The sequence below is a fragment of the Eublepharis macularius genome, chromosome 14, assembly GCF_028583425.1.
Source record: "Eublepharis macularius isolate TG4126 chromosome 14, MPM_Emac_v1.0, whole genome shotgun sequence".
Classification (NCBI taxonomy): Eukaryota; Metazoa; Chordata; class Lepidosauria; order Squamata; family Eublepharidae; genus Eublepharis; species Eublepharis macularius.
The window spans coordinates 25,899,934-25,917,552 of NC_072803.1; the positions used below are offsets into that span (position 1 = coordinate 25,899,934).

Below are 17,619 nucleotides of genomic sequence, written 5' to 3' on the forward strand. Positions count from 1 at the left end.
GTGTGTTGAAGGTAGCGCTGTATGAGAGGCAAAGGTTGTTTTCAAGCTTTGGCTTGAAATCAGACACAGAGCTGAAATTGTTAGCTGGGGAGGATTCCATACTTTTACCTGGGAGAGCGGAGGGGGCTAGGAAGAGCTGAAGATGCTGGGAGGAACAAGGAGCAGGAATTCTTGACAGGGGAACTCTTCATTGACTGCTTGAGATCATCGCCCTAGTACAAAGCTGCCCCACTTTGTCTTGCCAGGAGGAAAGGCTAACTGTTCTTAGGGCAATGACCAAGCTCTAGGATTCATCCAGCATCTTCATAAAAAGAGTTCCTCCTTTTGCAAGAATGCCTTCTGTATATTTGGGACTCTGTTTCAGGCATGGCCTCTGGGCAAACCCACAGTACTGTCTGCACCCTCTACAATGTAGATTGTGAGTAGGACTCTGTTCTCTGTACACTGGTTAGTTAACCAGTATTGATCGCTTTGGGAACGTTTTCACAGTTGTGTTCTATTTAAATAAATTGAATTTACATTTTGGAATTTGTAAACATTTCTCTAGAAATTGCACCTGGCCCCCAGGACTTGGAGGTTACACAAGAGTTTAACCAGCCAAGAACATCTTGCACAATACTCATGGGTGTGCCAATGGTATATTGGGCTACATCCAAAATGAATCTGAATTTAAAATCAGGAACTGAGCTGAGAGCGGGGAGCAGAGAATATAACAACCAAGCGAGGAGAGCTCCCACAGCAAGAATTTGGGAGAAAAAGCAGCAGCAGCAGCTGTGTCCTCTGTCTTTGAAGCACTGATCAACAAAGCTTGGCCTTCCTGTTGAGTGAATGTGAGTATGAATGAATAAGGCATATTTTTGCATTTGTTGATGTGACTTAATAGATGATGAGACTGAGGGCCAAGCTACACATGACAAATGACACTTGAACGGCAAGTGGATTTAGTGGAGGGCAAGTGAACAGGGAGAAATACACTTGCTGTTCAAGTGTCATTCGTCATGTGTAGCTTGGCCCTCAAAAAACCACAAATGGCCAAGCCGCAGCTCCTTCTCGATCTTCTTCTGACACCTCTGTGCATGCTTGCGCTTGAGTGACCTCTTTTCCCTTCACCCCTTGCATTCACAGTAAGGACCAAACAGCATGTGTTCCGTTGCTCTACTGAGTAGAAACAAATCCTTCTGGGGGTGTTAAGTTTCAGGTTTTAAAATATGGGTGATGGTGGGAGGTGGCGCAGAGTCTGCCCACCTGGGGCAGAAATTTAATTTAATTTAATTTAATTTATTGGATTTATACTCCACCCTCCCCACATCAGTAGGCTCAGGGCGGATAACAACACAATTTAAAACATATTTAACTATCATTAAAATTATAAAAATCTTATCATTAAAATTACATTTATATAATATAATTTAATATATTATAATTTATATAATATTACACACACACACACACACACACACACACACACACACACACACACATAGAGCAAAGAAACAAGGCAGCACATAATTTGATTTGGACGTTCCATACAGCAGTTCTTCCCAGAACAAAAATATAAAAAGATGGACAACAACATTGCATGGGAGGGCATATAGTTTAACACCACCACCACCCCGCCTGGGGGGGGGGGCACTGCCTAGCATCAACCATATGCCTGGTGGAACAACTCTGTCTTACAGGCCCGGTGAAATGTTAACAAGTCTTGCTGGCCCCTGGTCTCATGAGACAGAGCGTTCCACCAGGCTGGGGCCAGGACGAAGAAGGCCCTGGCCCTGGTTGACGCCAGGCGGGCCTCCCTAGGGCCAGGGACCCTTAATAGATATTTATTACATGAACGAAGGGTCCTCTGGAGCTCATATGGGGAGAGACGGTCCCGCAGATACGTCGGTCCCAGTCCGCGTAGGGCTTTATAAGTTAGTACCAAAACCTTGAACCTGATTCGGTACTCCACTAGTCAAGTCGCGGGACGATGCCTGGCTTGTCAAAGATGGTAAAAAGAAGACCTGGCAACCACAGTGATCTGATCCTCCATCTTCAGGGAGGGATCAAAAGTCACTCCCAGCTCCTAACTCTCGGGGCCAGTGTAAACACTGCCCCATCGAGTGTAGGAAGCCGGGGTCCTGAAACCATCCCTCCACGACTCAAGTACATGATCTCCGTATTTGTAGGGTTCAGCTTCAGCTGACTTTGTCTCAACCATCCAGCCACAGCCTCAAACGCACGCTCCAGGACACCTGGTGTCAATCCAGGCTGGCTGTCCAACAACAGATAAAGCTGGGTGTCATCCGCATATTGGTGACACCCAAGCCCAAAACTCCACACCAGCTGGGCACATATAGATATTAAATAAACAATTCACTGCTGCCACAGTTCTAATCCATATGTTCTCCCTGCTTCCATAGCTGATTTTGCCGCTCAATTACATGTTTGTAGAATGGAGCATCAGTCCCAGCATCACCAAGTATGTGGGTTGATCCTGAGACAAGAAATGTTGCTGAATGTTTGTGAGATTAAGACTGCGACCTTAAACACATTTGCTAGGGAGTAAGTCCCAGGGAACCCAACTGGGGAGTAAGTTCCAGGAACACAATGGAACTTTCTTCAGAGTAGACATGTTTAGATTGCACTGTAAACACTATAAAGTTTTAGAAAATGGAGATCAGTGTGCACAGTTTGTAGGTGCCACTGTTGCTTTTGAAGTCAGTACACAGGAGGCCATTGCAGAGAAACAGGAGTTAGTTAGTCTGTCGTTGCAAAATAGTAAAGCATCCAGAAAAAGAGAACTGTAGTTCTTGAAAGCTTATGCTACAATAAAGTTTGTTAGTCTTAAAGGTGCTACTGGACTCTTTACTAGATTGCACAGAAAATAACTGCAGCCCACAGCAAGCAGAGAAAGAAAGATACCCACTGTCAAAGCATGGGCTCAGAAAGTAATACTTGGTGTGATAATAGGGTTGTATGTGTGATAGAATGCCCCTAGTTTCAGTTGCCCAGTGTTGGAGAATTGTTCCTCCTCACATTATACAAGATGGGCCACAATTATTCCCTAGCAGATTCACATTTTCCTGTTATAAAGGACCTCCACCTTGCGGTGACCTTATAGCCACTTAACAGGTAAATAAATAATGAAAAAGAGTGCCCCTACTTTCAATTCTCCATTGTTGGAGAGCATAAACATTAAAATCCTTTACAAGTGTCTCAAAACATATCATGACATTTTACTGTGTGAGCAGCAGAAATGGTTGGATTGTATGGGGATGGGCATAGCTGTGTAGTGGAGGGGGGGGGAGTTCTACTCATCCACTTTCTCCACACCAAGCATAAATTTATAATGTTTTAATTAAATAAATAAATATAATAGAAGTTTATAAAATGATTTTACTACCGGTTGTTTGGTGGGCACTCTTTGGGATGAGAATCAGTCTCATAACCCCTCCCTGAGGCTGTCATTCAAAGGCTTCTCCATTCTGTCTTTGAAACATTTACAGAGATTTAAGGGTGCTTTCACACATGCTGAATAATGCACTTACAATGCACTTTAGTTATTGTTTGCAAGTGGATTTTGCCTTTTCACACAATAAATTCCAGCTGCAAAGTGCATTGAAAGTGGATTGAAAGGGCATTCATACCCATCTGTCTCCTAGTGTCAATTATTCCCTGACAGGTTCATATTTTCTTCTTAGGATTTATCTCCACCTTAGAGGTGATTAGAAATTTCCTTACATGCATGCTACAGTTAAGGAACTAGTAAAAGAGCTAAGATGTAACCTGCCTCTAGACCTTCGGCAGCTGTGTAAGTGGTTGATCAATACAGTTCTGAGAATCCCAACAGTATACTGATCTCTAACAGTCCTCTGTAGGACGGGTTTGCTTTTCCAGCACTTGTCTCAAGTTCATCTGTCATTGACTTCTGGCATTATAATATTGTATAACGGCAACATAAACAAAGCATTGTGTTGTAGGATTGGCAGTGGATCAACAGAAGAAAGCCTGCTTTGCAGGCTGAAGGTCCCATGTTCAGACCTTCCTAAATCCAGGAAGAGGATCTCATGTTTTAGGAAAGACGGCACATAAATTTCTCCCCTAGCTTAGTTGAAAAACAAGAGCAAACCAGAAATCTTGGACAAGAACAGCTTGAGAGGACTCTAGCTTACTCAAGTTGTTCTTGTCCAAGATTTCTGATCTGCTCTTGTTTTTCAACTGATCACCACTCTGGTCCTGTTTAGATGTGGGGGGTGGAAGAGCTAAGATTTGTACCCCTTTCAACAGGAAGCTGAATTCCTCAGCCCAGAAATGAATCAAAGACTTTTGTTCCCTCTGCTGATCTAAGCTCATGGAGGCTTAATTTTGTTCATAAGACTCCTTGTCAGACATCCAATTCTGGCGCATCAACCACACGTTAATCGGAGTGCACAGTATCTTTAATTCACTTGATACACGTAGTCGCTATTTTGTTTCAGTAGGGCAACACACATTTTTTTCCATGAGCAGACAGGTTTCTTAACATGAATGTGTAATCTAAAAAAGCCAGTGTTCCATTCATGTGTATCAAAGCTGGAAAATACATGTTGTTCGATTCACACGAAATGGTGACCCGGGTATTGGAAGGATTGCAGATAGTACAAACTCCTTTTATGTGTGTTACAATCAAACAACTGAAAATGGCTATGGTCATAAGAACATAAGATGAGCTTTACTGGGTCAGACCAATAGTCCATATAGTCCAACATTCGGCTTCCCACAGTGGCCAGCCAGATGTCTGAGAAGGCCAATGACACGAAGGCCAAAACAACTGGAACTGAGAGGTATACTACCCCTGAAAATAGAGTTCTCATTTAGTCATTATGATTCATCGCCTCTGACAAGCCTATCCTCCCTGAATTTGTCTCACCCCTTCTCAACACTATCCAAAATGCCAGCCATTACCATATCTTTGGATAGTGAATTCCATAAATCAACAATACGTTGTGTGAAGGAATACTTTCTTTTGTCTGTTTTAAATCTCTTGCTTATCAACTTAATTCTGTATCCATGAGACATATTACAGGAGGAAGAGGAGGCATTTTTTTTCTATACTCTTTCTTTGCATCATGCCTAATGGCAGATAGGAAAGGGTCTGGCAGGAACATGTCACCTCATAGGCTGATTCCACACACGTTGGATAATGCACTTTCAATGCACTTTATCAATCGTTTGAGGTGAATTTTTTGTTCCGAACACAAAAAAATCCATTCCAAATGATCTATAAAGGGGATTGGAAGTGCATTATTCAACATGTGCAGAATCACTCATAGTCAGTTGGGTGTTTCATGTCTTCATGATATCTGCTCTTGGAGCTTCCAAGTTGGCGTGTGGTCATTACCAGCCACTCTGTAGAATGAATGTTTGAACTTCATATTCTCCCACTGCAACTAGAGAGGCAGCACTTTATTTGGCAGTGTCTGTGCAAACTCCTCAGAATGTGTTTCCTTTACAGATCTCCCTCCTAACACTTTTCCCAGTTGTCTTGTGGTCCCTGTTCTGTGCATGAGGGCTGCTAGGAATTTGATCCATTTTAAAAAATTAATTTAAAATTATTTTTTAATTTGGATAGCCTTTACTAGACGCCACCAATAGGAGACAGTTGTTAGTTTTACATTTTAGAAATATAATACCAGACTCGCTTCTGGACTGACTGTACCCTTGGACTGGCCACAATATTGATACAAGGTGCTCCTAGACAGTCTGTATGTTTCCCTATTAGAGTGTAAAATCGGGAGTGTGTTTGTGTGTGTGTGACAAGGCTAATATGTCCCCCAACTCTCACTTTCTTGTCAGACCTTTTTATAAAGGTGACAAAAGCATAACTCATTCTCCAAGAGTTGTCTTCCATACCAGAGGTCTAATATTTAAAAGTTTATTGACTAAGCATACATACTGAAAAACACCAATATTTGGGAGCAATTGACAGACAGAACATGAGTAATGCACAGGAAAGTACAGCTGCTAGCTAGATTGATTTTGAATGTCTAAGCATCCTGCCCACCCAAGAAAAGTGAACCAAGGCGCTTCATCTTATCAAAACCTAGCCGAGACTTTACCAAGGTTTTGCTGAAAATTTGCAAAGTTAGACCTCTCTGTTTAAGGGGTTTGTCTCTAGTTTGTAAGGTACCTTCCTGGGCCAATCAGAACTTGAGGTACAAATTCAAAATTTCCTCCAAGGTTCTAATTATATGAGATGCCTGACAAAAGTTGGGTTGGGTTCCCTGGTTTAATAATCAGACATTCAACCGGTGACTCGCCTTAAAAGCGATTGGAGGATCTTCAGCATCCCCCCATGCTGTTTCTGGCAGCAAAATTGTCTGTGGAGGGGGCTGTTTGCCCTGTTGCGAGAGTCCACATGTCCTTAGTCACATGATCCCAAGATACATGGGACAAACAGTCCTCCACAGAGCCATTTTTGCTGCTCTGCTGTTCCAAGCCCCCCCTCCAATTGCTTCTAAGTCGAGTCCCCTGTTGAATGTCTGACTGTGAGTTGGGTTAGGACTCACATCAGATGTCTTGTGTAATGAAAGCCCAAGAAGACATTCAGTTCCAGAGGAGCGAATAAACGCTTCTTGTACTCCTTCCCAAAATACAAGCTGTGTTTGCACTGTGTGTGTTGTGAGCATCATGGGTCAAAACCCAGGAATACTTTATCAGAGGCAGTGCGATGTTATGTCTAGTTTGAATATTGGGGAAAGGGTTGGAAATGAAATATCTGGCGCGAGTTGAGTCAGGGTTTCCGCAACCTGACCCTGATCTTTGATGATCTAATGGGACTTTGGGGAACTGAAAATCCCAGGCATGTTTGGGCTCGATTTGGCTCTGGACCATGGTAAAGGGAGAGGAGACGTCTTCCCTTCGGCATCATTTTCGTGACCTCAAATTGACAACAGGGAGGCAAGTTGTTCTGCTGCACATTTATTCAGAAGTACATTATCTCTGAGCATGAAGATTTCATTTAGCTATATTGTTACCCTTATTGTTACACAGGTGGGTGTTCAACAGGAAAGGTTTTTATTAAGGGGAAATAGCAAGGCAAAGACACAACACACATGGCACACACACAGAGCTGACTAGGAAGGCAGTGAGGAAAAGGGAAAGCAGCTTCGGGGTTGGGCGATAGAGTATTTCATAGAGTAGCAGCTTGAGCGGCCAGTGCTTTGCAGGAGGAAGAAGAGGGTTCAGACACGCATCTGAGAGTGTGCAAGTGGATCCAAGGAACACACTCACAGCTATGGTGGACAGCAGCCCAATTATAGTGTGGAGCATACCCTGGGGCAGGATGTGTACGCTCCACACTACCCCAAACAAGAACTTTATGGCCATCTCCAGAGGTAAGACAATAAATTGAGAGAGGCTTGGTTGTGTATAACTGGGCAGAACTATAGGTAAAAATAGTGAATGATGACCCATGATTGGTGGAAGGGAAGAGTTTTCAGGTCCCTAATTAACGCTGATTAGGAATGAGGAAGTGGGAAGATTGGAAGGGTGTCGGTGAGAATGACTCAGGAATTCCTGGAAGACTTCTTTTTGTCTTAAAAATCTTTGCACATCTCCATGATGCGAGGCAACTAGTCAGCCTCACCTATGACTCACAGTCTAGTAATTTTCCAATGCCAGCCGAGTTGGGGTCTGTTCTGCTTAGCCAGGCAATGTTTCTGTATGTGAAGCAGGTGATGAGAGGGGCTTATGATATAGCCATATTCATAAACTTCCTTATTAGCATGAGGTAGGATTTGATTGCTAAAATTTTCAGCTAATAGTTTTCCCATCTTCAATTACTTTGCTTATGCTTGATGCTGTTTCAAATGTCTCTAAAACAGTAGCCATTGTTACATATATTAAAAAGAAGAAAGTAGCTGAATGTCCATCTTCAGATTTCTTATGTTTTGTTTTGATTTATGGCTGTATGATGCCTTTTATGATTACTGTTTATTAGTACATCCAATGTTTTTTCAGTGAAAGCCCTTTTGTAATCTGCTTGGAGGGGACTGTTTGGTACAATGTGTGTGACAAATATCAGGCTGTTATTTAAAACAAGATTCTTTCTCATTTTGCTTTACAGAACAATTGTCATGAGAAAATCCTTGGAAACCTGCTGGATAGCAATTCTGTTTATCCTGCTGCTGAGTGATGACTCCCTTTCCAGAAAACCAAGGGTCAGATTCAGATCCGGCTGGAGGTTTTCTCCCAGCAAAACAAAGGTTGGATCCGGCAATTTTGGTTCCTTCCCCAGGAAGCCTGCTTTCAGAAGGCCTAATTTCTCCTCCATCAATTTTGGTTCTAACAAGATTGGGTCCTTCAGCAAACCTGACCTCTTTGTAAACGTGCCTGATATCTCTGAAATCATGCGTGACTCCGCCCAGAAAATGCATGACCTCCTTCAAAGAGTGCATAGCTCATCCCCAAACAAAAGTGGCTCCCCCAAAGGAAACAACTCACACAACCCTATTGACCACCAGTACAATCTGGCCTACTCGCAAAATTCTAACCTCTTCACAAACATGCCTAATGTCTCCCAAATCATGCCTTATTCCCTAAATATGCGTGACCTCCTTCAAAGAGTGCATGACTCCTCCCCAAACAAAAGTGGCTCCCAGACAGGAAGCAACCCCCACAACCCTATTGACCACCAGCACAATCCGGCCTACCCGCAAAATTCTGACCTCTTCACAAACATGCCTAATGTCTCTCAAATCATGCTTTTTGCCCAAAAAATGCGTGACCTCCTTCAGAGACTGCGTGACTCCCCCCCAAACAAAAGTGGCTCCCCCACAGGAAATGACCCCCACAACCCTATTGACCACCAGCACAACCCTGCCTACCAGCAAAATACTGATCATGTCACAAACATGCCTAATGTCTCCCAAATCATGTTTTCTTCCCAAAGAATACGTGATCTCTTTCAAAGAGTGCGTAACTCCTCCCGGAACAAAAATGGCTCCTCCTCAGTCATATCTGGCTCCCCTACAGGAAAACCCCACCACCATCCACTTTATGTCCCGCACAGCCCTATCTACTTGAAATATTCTAACTTTTTGAAAAACATGCCTAGTATCTCTGAAATCATGTCTGGCTCTCCCCAAAGAGCACGTGAGCTCCTCCAAAGAATGCGCAACTCCTTCCTATACGAACATGGCTCCCCCACAGGAAACTACTCTGACAACCCTGTTTAACCTGTGCTCAACCTTGTCTACCCACAAAGCCCTGGCCCACCACAAAAAACTGGTTACCCTTAAAACTCTCCTCTCCTCAAGTAAAACCCCCAAGTATCCAGCGCCTCCCCCTCCCCCACAAAACCTTGGTTATTCCATAAATATTGGCTTCCCTAGCCATATAGGAGGAGGCAGTTGGAGCCATTATGACAGTAAGCTATAGAATCCTAAGAAACCCCAAACGAAGCATTTGGCAGCATCAGTTGTTTCCAGAGCTGTGAGCAGTTACTTCTTGAGAAGGACCACATCCAGGGCTTTTTTTTCAGCGGGAACGTGGTGGAATGGAGTGCCGGAACCTCTTGAAAATGGTCACATGTCTGGTGGCCCCGCCCCCTGATCTCCAGAGGGGAGTTTCGATTGCCCTTCATGCCACTCAGCGGCGTGGAGGGCAATCGAAACTCCCCTCTGTCTGAGATCAGGGGGTGGGGCCACCAGCCATGTGACCATTTTCTCTGAGGGCAACCCACTGAGTTCCACCACCTCTTTTCCCAGAAAAAAAGCCCTGACCACATCTAATTTGTGTTTTCATTTTCACAACTCTGCTGAGGAATGGTGGTGGTACCCACAATACAACCAGCCCATTTGGGGGATGTCTGTGAGAGGCCACCAGAACCAAATGGCCAATGGGAAAGAAAACGCAGTTGTGACTCAAGTGGTGTATGAAATGTACCACTTGTCAGGCATTGCAAGAGGAGGCGGTTGGAGCCATTATGACAGCAAACCGCGGAAATACCCAAGCCAGAGATGCTGCAAGTGATACAGTAGTAAGCACTAAAAAGGGAGTGATTATTGACCCTCTCTTACATAGTACCAAATCAAATTATAGTTCATTTTAACAACTCTGGTTCTATGAAAATAGTAACAATTATTTCGACTGAGTTTACAGCCAGCCTTTTTCGTCAGATGTCTTTGTGAGAGACTGCATGAATATTACACTGGAGAAGTTTAGGGAGCCCACCTGGAATCAAACAGTTGATGAAACGGCAGGCAGAGCTGTGAAACGAGTGGTCCACAAAATATGCACAGAACACTACTGGCTGGTGTCAGGAGGTCAGCTGCTGGAGGAGGTCCCTGGAACCATCATGATAACAAGCCACAGAACTCTAAAACAGCCAAACCCAAGATGCCGTATGTGGAAGGAGAAGCTGCTGCATACGTTACCGTTGCAGTTACTGGCAGTAACAGCTTGGAAAGTGCAGCAACTCACACCAGCATTATAAGGTTGACGAGGAAAAGTTCAGTTCAGGCATTGTTGTACGTCTGGCCAACCCTTCGCTGCTTCCGATTGACACATTTGCCTTCTGTTTCCTGACACACTGAAGTCACACAAAAGATGAAGCTTCTATGTTGTGCTTGATCTAGCTAACAAAGAGGAAGCCTCGATGTTGTTATCTATCTAGCCCGTGTTCTGAAGGAACAAGATATATGTAGTGTAAATTTGTTTGTGGAGAACATATTTTTGCCTGCGCACCTGTTTTGTGGAGTAACATTAAGAGTTTTCACCTCTGCTACATATTGGCTGCCATGTTTACTAATTTCTTTTAGGGCTGTGTTTGATTGTATATCTTGTGATATAAAATAGCTTGTAGGAAAGAAGTATTTTCAATACAAAATGGCACAGTATGAAAATATGACCCCTCCCCCCATGAGCTGGCCAGATCCATACTGGGCCTGCCTCTTTGCATGGTTACTCTTTGGGTTTCTGTCATGGATCCCCAACGTGATTTGAGTCCAGTGGCATCTTAGAGACCAACAAAACTTTCAGGGTGTAAGCTTCTTCAGAAGGATCCCCAACACGTCCCTTATATTTCATTGACACAATAGATTTGTTCATAAGTAATTCTGTGAAATGAACATGAAATTGGAAGATACTAATGATGACTGAATCCAGATAAGTTAGGCAACCTTTACTTGTCTATCATTTAGGAAAATTATTTTTTCTCCCTCTTTGTGATGTCATTGTAGGCACAATGGGATCCAAATGCCCCAACCCAAAATACTATTTCTTATAAGTGTAGCTGCTAGGGATTGAACCTGGGACCTTCTGCCTACAATGCTGTTGCTCTATCACTGAGCTTTTGGCCCTCAACAGGAATACACAAAGCTGCCTTATATTGAACCATTGGAGTATCAAGGTCAGTATTGTCTTCTCTAGAAGCAGCTCTTGAGGGGTTCAGGTAGGATCTTCCACATGGCTTTTTTTCTGGGAAAAGAGGTGGTGGAACTCAGTGGGTTGCCCTCAGAGAAAATGGTCACATGACCGGTGGCCCCGCCCCCTGATCTAAACTCCCTTCTGTCTGGAGATTGGGGGTGGGGCCACCAGCCGTGTGACCATTTTCAAGAGGTTCCAGAACTCCGTTCCACCGCATTCCAACTGAAAAAAAGCCCTGATCTTCCATATCACCTGCTAGTTGAGCTTTTTAACTGGAGATGCCAGGGGGACTGGATCTGGGACCTTCTGCATGCAAAAAATATGCTCTACCACTGAATCAAGGTCTTCTCAGAATGTATTTACAGCTCCATGAACATCACCATCTCCTCTGGAGTTGTTAAGATAAAGAGCTGGGTGTCATCAGCATAATGATGACATTGAACCCCATACCCCTGAATAACATTTTAGCAGTTTCATTTACCTATTAAACATGGGAGACAAAACTGCCCCTCAAGGGACCACACAAGATAACTCCTACAAGCAAGAAATATGGCCCAACAGCTTCACATTCTGAAATGTTCCATAAAAGGAGCAGAACTGCTATAAAGTTCCCATCTCCAAATCAAAAAAAAAAATTCAAAGGAATTCCATGTTCAGTTTTATCAGAAGATGACGAGAGGCCCTGGAGATTCAACAGATCTCATCCCCCTACTTTCTTCCCACGATGGTAGACCGACAATGTGAACAAATGGTTTTAGTTTTCAACACATTCAGAAACCAGTCCAAAATAGATTTAGGGAGCCCTAGATCCACATTGTTAAATTTGCTGTTGACTTAATTTTGTTATCTTAAAAAGAACTATTACCTTTGATGATTTAGAAGGTACCATATATGTTTTAAGGGCAGTAAGAAGGATAACCTTCCATATAGGAAAGACTCGGAACTACCATCTACAAAAGAACGGATTTAGAGACTGGGACATGGTGTTTAAGATCAAGGAAAAAGAGATACGTGTTTGTTCAAAAACAAAACAAAACAGAATAACAAGATGCGGGACCAAGTACTATCACACAGATTTTGTCAGAATCATGATTGTGGGGCTGGTGTGTGTGTGTTCAGACCCCATACTTTGGACAAGTTTCCTTTGGTTGCCCCTAGCTTGAGACCCCAGATATGAAGAGGGGAGGGAGTTCCTGTCACCTGATTCCTCCTCTTCTACTTGGCCTTTTTCCTGAGCCTGTGGGAGAGAGTTCTCATTGACCTACTTATTCTCACTGCTGCTGCAGTGAGTCACACATGACCAGTTGCTCCTCCTGACCTCTCCAGAGAAGAAAAGAGGCCAGAAGTGAAGCTGACCAATCAGGTGGCCTTTCCCAGCCCTTCACCATGTTCCTATCCCCTGGACTAGCAGCAGCCACTTGGGGTCACAGGATCAGGACCTGAGCAGAACCAGAGCACTGTTCATTGGAGTGGGTATGCCCTTCTCCCCTGCTGGATGGTGATGATGAGTATCAGTGAGTCTTGTGCTAAGCCTGGCTTGGGAAGGGGAGGGGGCTGATCCCAGACAATGATTAACTGCTCCATTGAATACTTCTATGATATTCTAGTTTTAATAAAACACTAGAGGTGCAGAAAACACATTATGCTGTAAACTGTCCCATGAGTCTGGACCAGGTGTCTCTTGTCGTATTATCATTCCACATAAAGTATGTCACATAGCTGTGCAAAAATGAGGCCACTAGGCACCCAGATTGTTGTGTAGCTGCTTGAAAGAATGCATTATGACCTAATTAATAATAAAGGTGTGATATTTTTAGTATATGAAATAATGCTTCACTCAGTAATGTGACGGCTGTGAGTGACACACTACCACCATCTTCTGGATATTGGAGGGAGTGAGAAGTAAAGAAACTGCATTTAACTCCAAGCCATTGATGGTCTAATGTCAAATGTTTGTCTAGGCGCTCCCCCAAGTCAGGTCACCCTCATTTTCTGGGAATTCAATGCTTCCCAGATATGTATGGGCCCTATGTGGATCAGAGCCATGGTATGTGGGAAAAGAGGGCTTGGACCTTCCCTCCTGTACAGTTTTTTTCTGACCTGAAACTATCTCAAGAAGCATCCAGTTTCCTGAGAGGGGAAACTAATGTATCACCCATCAGTACACGTCAGTTTCCTCAATGGGGGGTAAATAATAGTTTCTTGGGCCCTTTCAGGTCAGCAAAATAGTACTGGTGTCACATATCCAATGACTTTAAGTATACATTGTCACAGGGTTTTGTTCCACTGGAATGCAGCGGAACGATGTTCCGGCACCTCTTAAAAATATCCATGTGACTGGTGAGTATTTGGACCCGAAACGGCCAGGATTTGGCTGCTGCTGGGTGGAGTGTTCCCCCACATGGAAGCGGCCCGTTCTAGGCAGATTTGGGCCCGATCCAGGCATTTTGGGCCCATTTTGGCCCAATTCGGGCCCCAAATAGCTAGGATCAGGCCACTGCCGGGTGAAGGAGTGTTCCCCCACATGGAAGCAGCCCGTTCTAGGCTAATTCGGGCCCTGATTTGGCCCAATTTGGCCCGAAACGGCCAGTATTGAGCTGCTGCCAGGCAGGGGAGTGTTCTTCCACATGACAGCAGCATGTACCAGGCTGATTTGGGCCTGAATAGGGTCTCCTGCGGAGCATGGGAGCGCTCCCAGGGTGGCAACGGCCTGCATGATGACGTCACTTTCCAGAAGTGGCGTCATCATGTGGGCCCGGAAGTGCACGTGCACTTTGCATGCGCACATATAGTACCCAGTGAGTTCCACCACCTCTTTTCCCAGAAAAGCATGATTAACATGCGTATTCATGTTAATCATGTATGTTCTTTGTAGTTTCTATACCTTTGTAGAAGTTCAGTAGCTGGTAAGGATTAAAGTGCAGGATTGCCCTTGACTTTGAAAGCTTGTTAGTGCAGCTGAACAAAATGTAGATTTATTGTTTTTTAAATTGTGAACAAGTGTCAAACTTTCGTTCTATAACTTTGCTTTGAAAAATTAATAAGTTTTATTAAGGTGTAGTTTAAATGAACCTGCTGCTTTTTTCATAATCATTTTGAGGACCAATCTTTTTTATCTAGAGGACAATGACCTGTTAAAGTTAGAAATATTTATCTTTGCTTCTGTTACTTTCTCTATAAAAAGTGTCTTGCAAAAGGCTAACCTGTCAGGATTTATTTGGCAGCTCAGTCAGAGAAGATTTAGGTAGGATTTTTGTGTTTGTTTTGCTTCCAGGCTTTGCATAGCACTCTGAAATGGTCATCTAAAACCTGACTTTCCTTAAACTTCATGTATTTAGTTAAATTTGAAAAATGTTAGGAGATTTGATTTTCATTCCATGCATTTTTTCAGTAGTTATTGGATCAATTCACATTTGTATTTGTATTTGCGTTTCCAATTCTCGCCTAATAAAAAAAAATTGTCTTATTTGAACAGATGTCATTAACTCACAGAAAGTTTTCTGCTGGTAATGATCAAATACTTAGATCGAACATACTTCATGGTACTATAAAGATATTTTTTTTTCAAGGGGTTCTGTCTTACATAGATCCAATAAGGTCTCTGTTGTTGCTCCGCTAATGAGATAAATTCTCACAAGGTTGAATAGTATAGATGTCACCATGTAGGCACCACTTCACAGCAGACTGATTTGGGTCTCAAACGGGCCCAGTTTGGCCCATTTGGGGTCCAAATCGGCCCACAGCAAAGTGTGGGAGGGCTCCTGGGATGACATGATGTTGTCAGTGACGTTGCACCACCCCAGGAGTGTACCTGGAAGGCCCATTCCCATGCCTTCCTCCCCTGCCAGCCAGGTAAGTGGAGGCAGGGGGCAGAAGGTGAAAGTGGGGGATCCCCCACTCCCACCGGGGGAATGAGATCCCTGATTAAAGAGGACATCACGGGGGGATTCAGGGCTGTATTATTCATAAGGCTGACTAGGCTGAAGCCTAAGGGCCCCTTAGAGACTAGGGGACCAACAATTTTTTTTGCTGAGGCACTGTTACCTGCGCCCTAGGGCTCCCAATAGTTTAAGGCACTTTGCACTCTGTGCTATTACAATACGTGTACATATAAATTTTATTCATTTCAAAATATTACAGTATTGAACAATTATATCCCCAAAATGTGTTTTCCTGAAGAGTTCTACTCGCGCAATAAAAATATTAAAAAAACTGTGAATAGAATTCTTCCGGAAACCCTCAGAATGGATATAGGGCTATGTACTGCAGTCTAGTACCTACTGTACTAGGGTCAGTCTTTCGGCTGTAGTGAGGTAAAAGACTGAAGTGGTAGAGGGGGCCCGAAATACCTGAAAACCTAGGGGCCAGGCCATGGGTTAATACGGTCCTGATGGGTTTGCCTTGCAGACCAAAGGAATAGAGAATCTCTACTTAAGGCTAAAGAGTGACACATTTTTAGAGCACTGCATCTTCTGTGGCAGCCAGGCATAGCCATCCTTTCTGGGTTCGAGCTTTGAGGCAATTCTGCAAGTTTGCAACCAGCAGAGCATGTCACTGATTGGCTAGTATTCATGTCTTTTTTTAAAAAACGCTTAATACCAGGAGATGCTATGCGTTTTAAAAATGACATGATTGAATATGGGTGCAATGCTTTTAACAATAAAAGGGCACATTTTGTTAATATATGTTGGGATTTTTACACGTGTCATTCTCTTCAGTCATGAAAGAGTTAATTAGTTTGTGTATAGTTAGAGACAACTAGTTTGCCTGAGGCCAATTAGATGCTGAATTGTTCTTCCTGCCAGGGTAGAAGGGGAGTTGCATGCTTAATGAACAGATCTAGGCTTGGTTATTGGCCGACCAGTTTTATTGAGAGGCAATTGACATTCTTTCCTTTATTCAGGATGCCATTTCTCTCCAGTTAGTTAGACTGTTAACTTTAGATCATCAGGATGTAAAGAGGAAGGAGCTAAGTTAACTATTCTTTATTTTATCTCCAGTGTACCCTATTTTTCCCTATATGTAGTAAACACTTATTCTAGAAGCTGAACGCACGGGTCTATGATTCTTCATCTGCCGTGCAAATTCTACTCTGCAACAATACTTATCCAACAATATGCATAGGCTTTTCTGTCATATCAGTTGTGAAACTGGGAGGAAGCTGAGCTTGCATAGTTGCTGAAGGATGTGCTAGGAGTTTACCTGTTAAATACACCTTTCCGCCCTCGATTGCTCTAAGTAGTAGGGAGTTGGATGAATATTCCAAAGAAATGCAGTATGTTTGCTTTGAACACTGAGTCTCCCCAGCAGCCTCCCTGCTCCAAAAACATATTTCTTCACCCTTAGAATCCAGTAGGACAGGGTAATGATCCCATATCTCTGTGCAAAACCTCTGGACTCTATGCACGAATGTGCTGTCAAGTTGCAACTGACTTATGGTAACCCCAGCAAGGGGCTTTCAAGGCAAGAGAGAAGCAGAGGTGATTTGCCATTGCCTTCCTTGCAGTCTTTCTTGGTAGTCGCCCATTCATGTATTGACCCTGCTTAGGTTCCGAGATCTGAGGAGATCGGACTATACTATGTTTCTTTCCTTCCTGCTGGGTTCTTTGGCAAAGTGTTAGTAGATCTAAATTTCTGAGCTGTGCGTCATTCAGTGGCTAATGAGAGCCAGTTTGGTGTAGTGGTTAAAAGTAGCAGAACTCTAATCTGGACAACTGGGTTTGATTCCCCACTCCCCCGCTTGAAGCCAGCTGGATGACCTTGGGTCAGTCACAGCTCTCTCAGAGCTCTCACCTACCTCACAGGGTGTCTGTTGTGAGGATAATGATAACACACTTTGTAAACTGCTCTGAGTGGACATTAAATTGTCCTGAAGGGTGGTAAATAAATTGAATGTTATTATTATTAATGAGTAATTCTACAAAATGATCTTGGCTGCTTGTTCATCTTTCTTTTCTGAAATCATGTACAAAGTAAAGTTAGTAAATCAACGGCACTCCAGTGAAATTCAGGGGAGTGACCTCAACTTTTAAGTGGCTGAGGATCTTGTCGCTCATTGAGATATATTTATCCAGTTTATTTATTCGTTACATTTCCATCCTGCTGTTCTTGTATTAAGGAACGTGAGGCAGCATACATGGTTCTAAGGAGATTTCCCAACCTCCTCAACCAGCTTCACACAACAGGAATATGACTCCCCTACCATATGCCTTCAGACTGGTACCTTGA

The 17,619-nt window shown here is 43.4% G+C and overlaps 1 protein-coding gene across 1 annotated transcript; it reads left to right on the forward strand.

The window, feature by feature from the left end:
* The first annotated feature begins 699 nt into the window (after positions 1 to 699).
* LOC129342676 (uncharacterized) lies at positions 700 to 14,863 on the forward strand. The gene is made up of 2 exons (XM_054998561.1): positions 700 to 830; positions 8,090 to 14,863. Exon 2 carries the CDS (start codon positions 8,100 to 8,102, stop codon positions 9,198 to 9,200), a length of 1,101 nt encoding a protein of 366 aa, XP_054854536.1. The 5' UTR covers positions 700 to 830; positions 8,090 to 8,099; the 3' UTR covers positions 9,201 to 14,863.
* The last annotated feature ends 2,756 nt before the right edge of the window (positions 14,864 to 17,619 follow it).

Coding starts and splice junctions, on each gene's coding strand:
- LOC129342676 (XM_054998561.1), top strand. CDS start 8,100: ATGAGAAAATCCTTGGAAACCTGCTGGATAGCAATTCTGTTTATCCTG.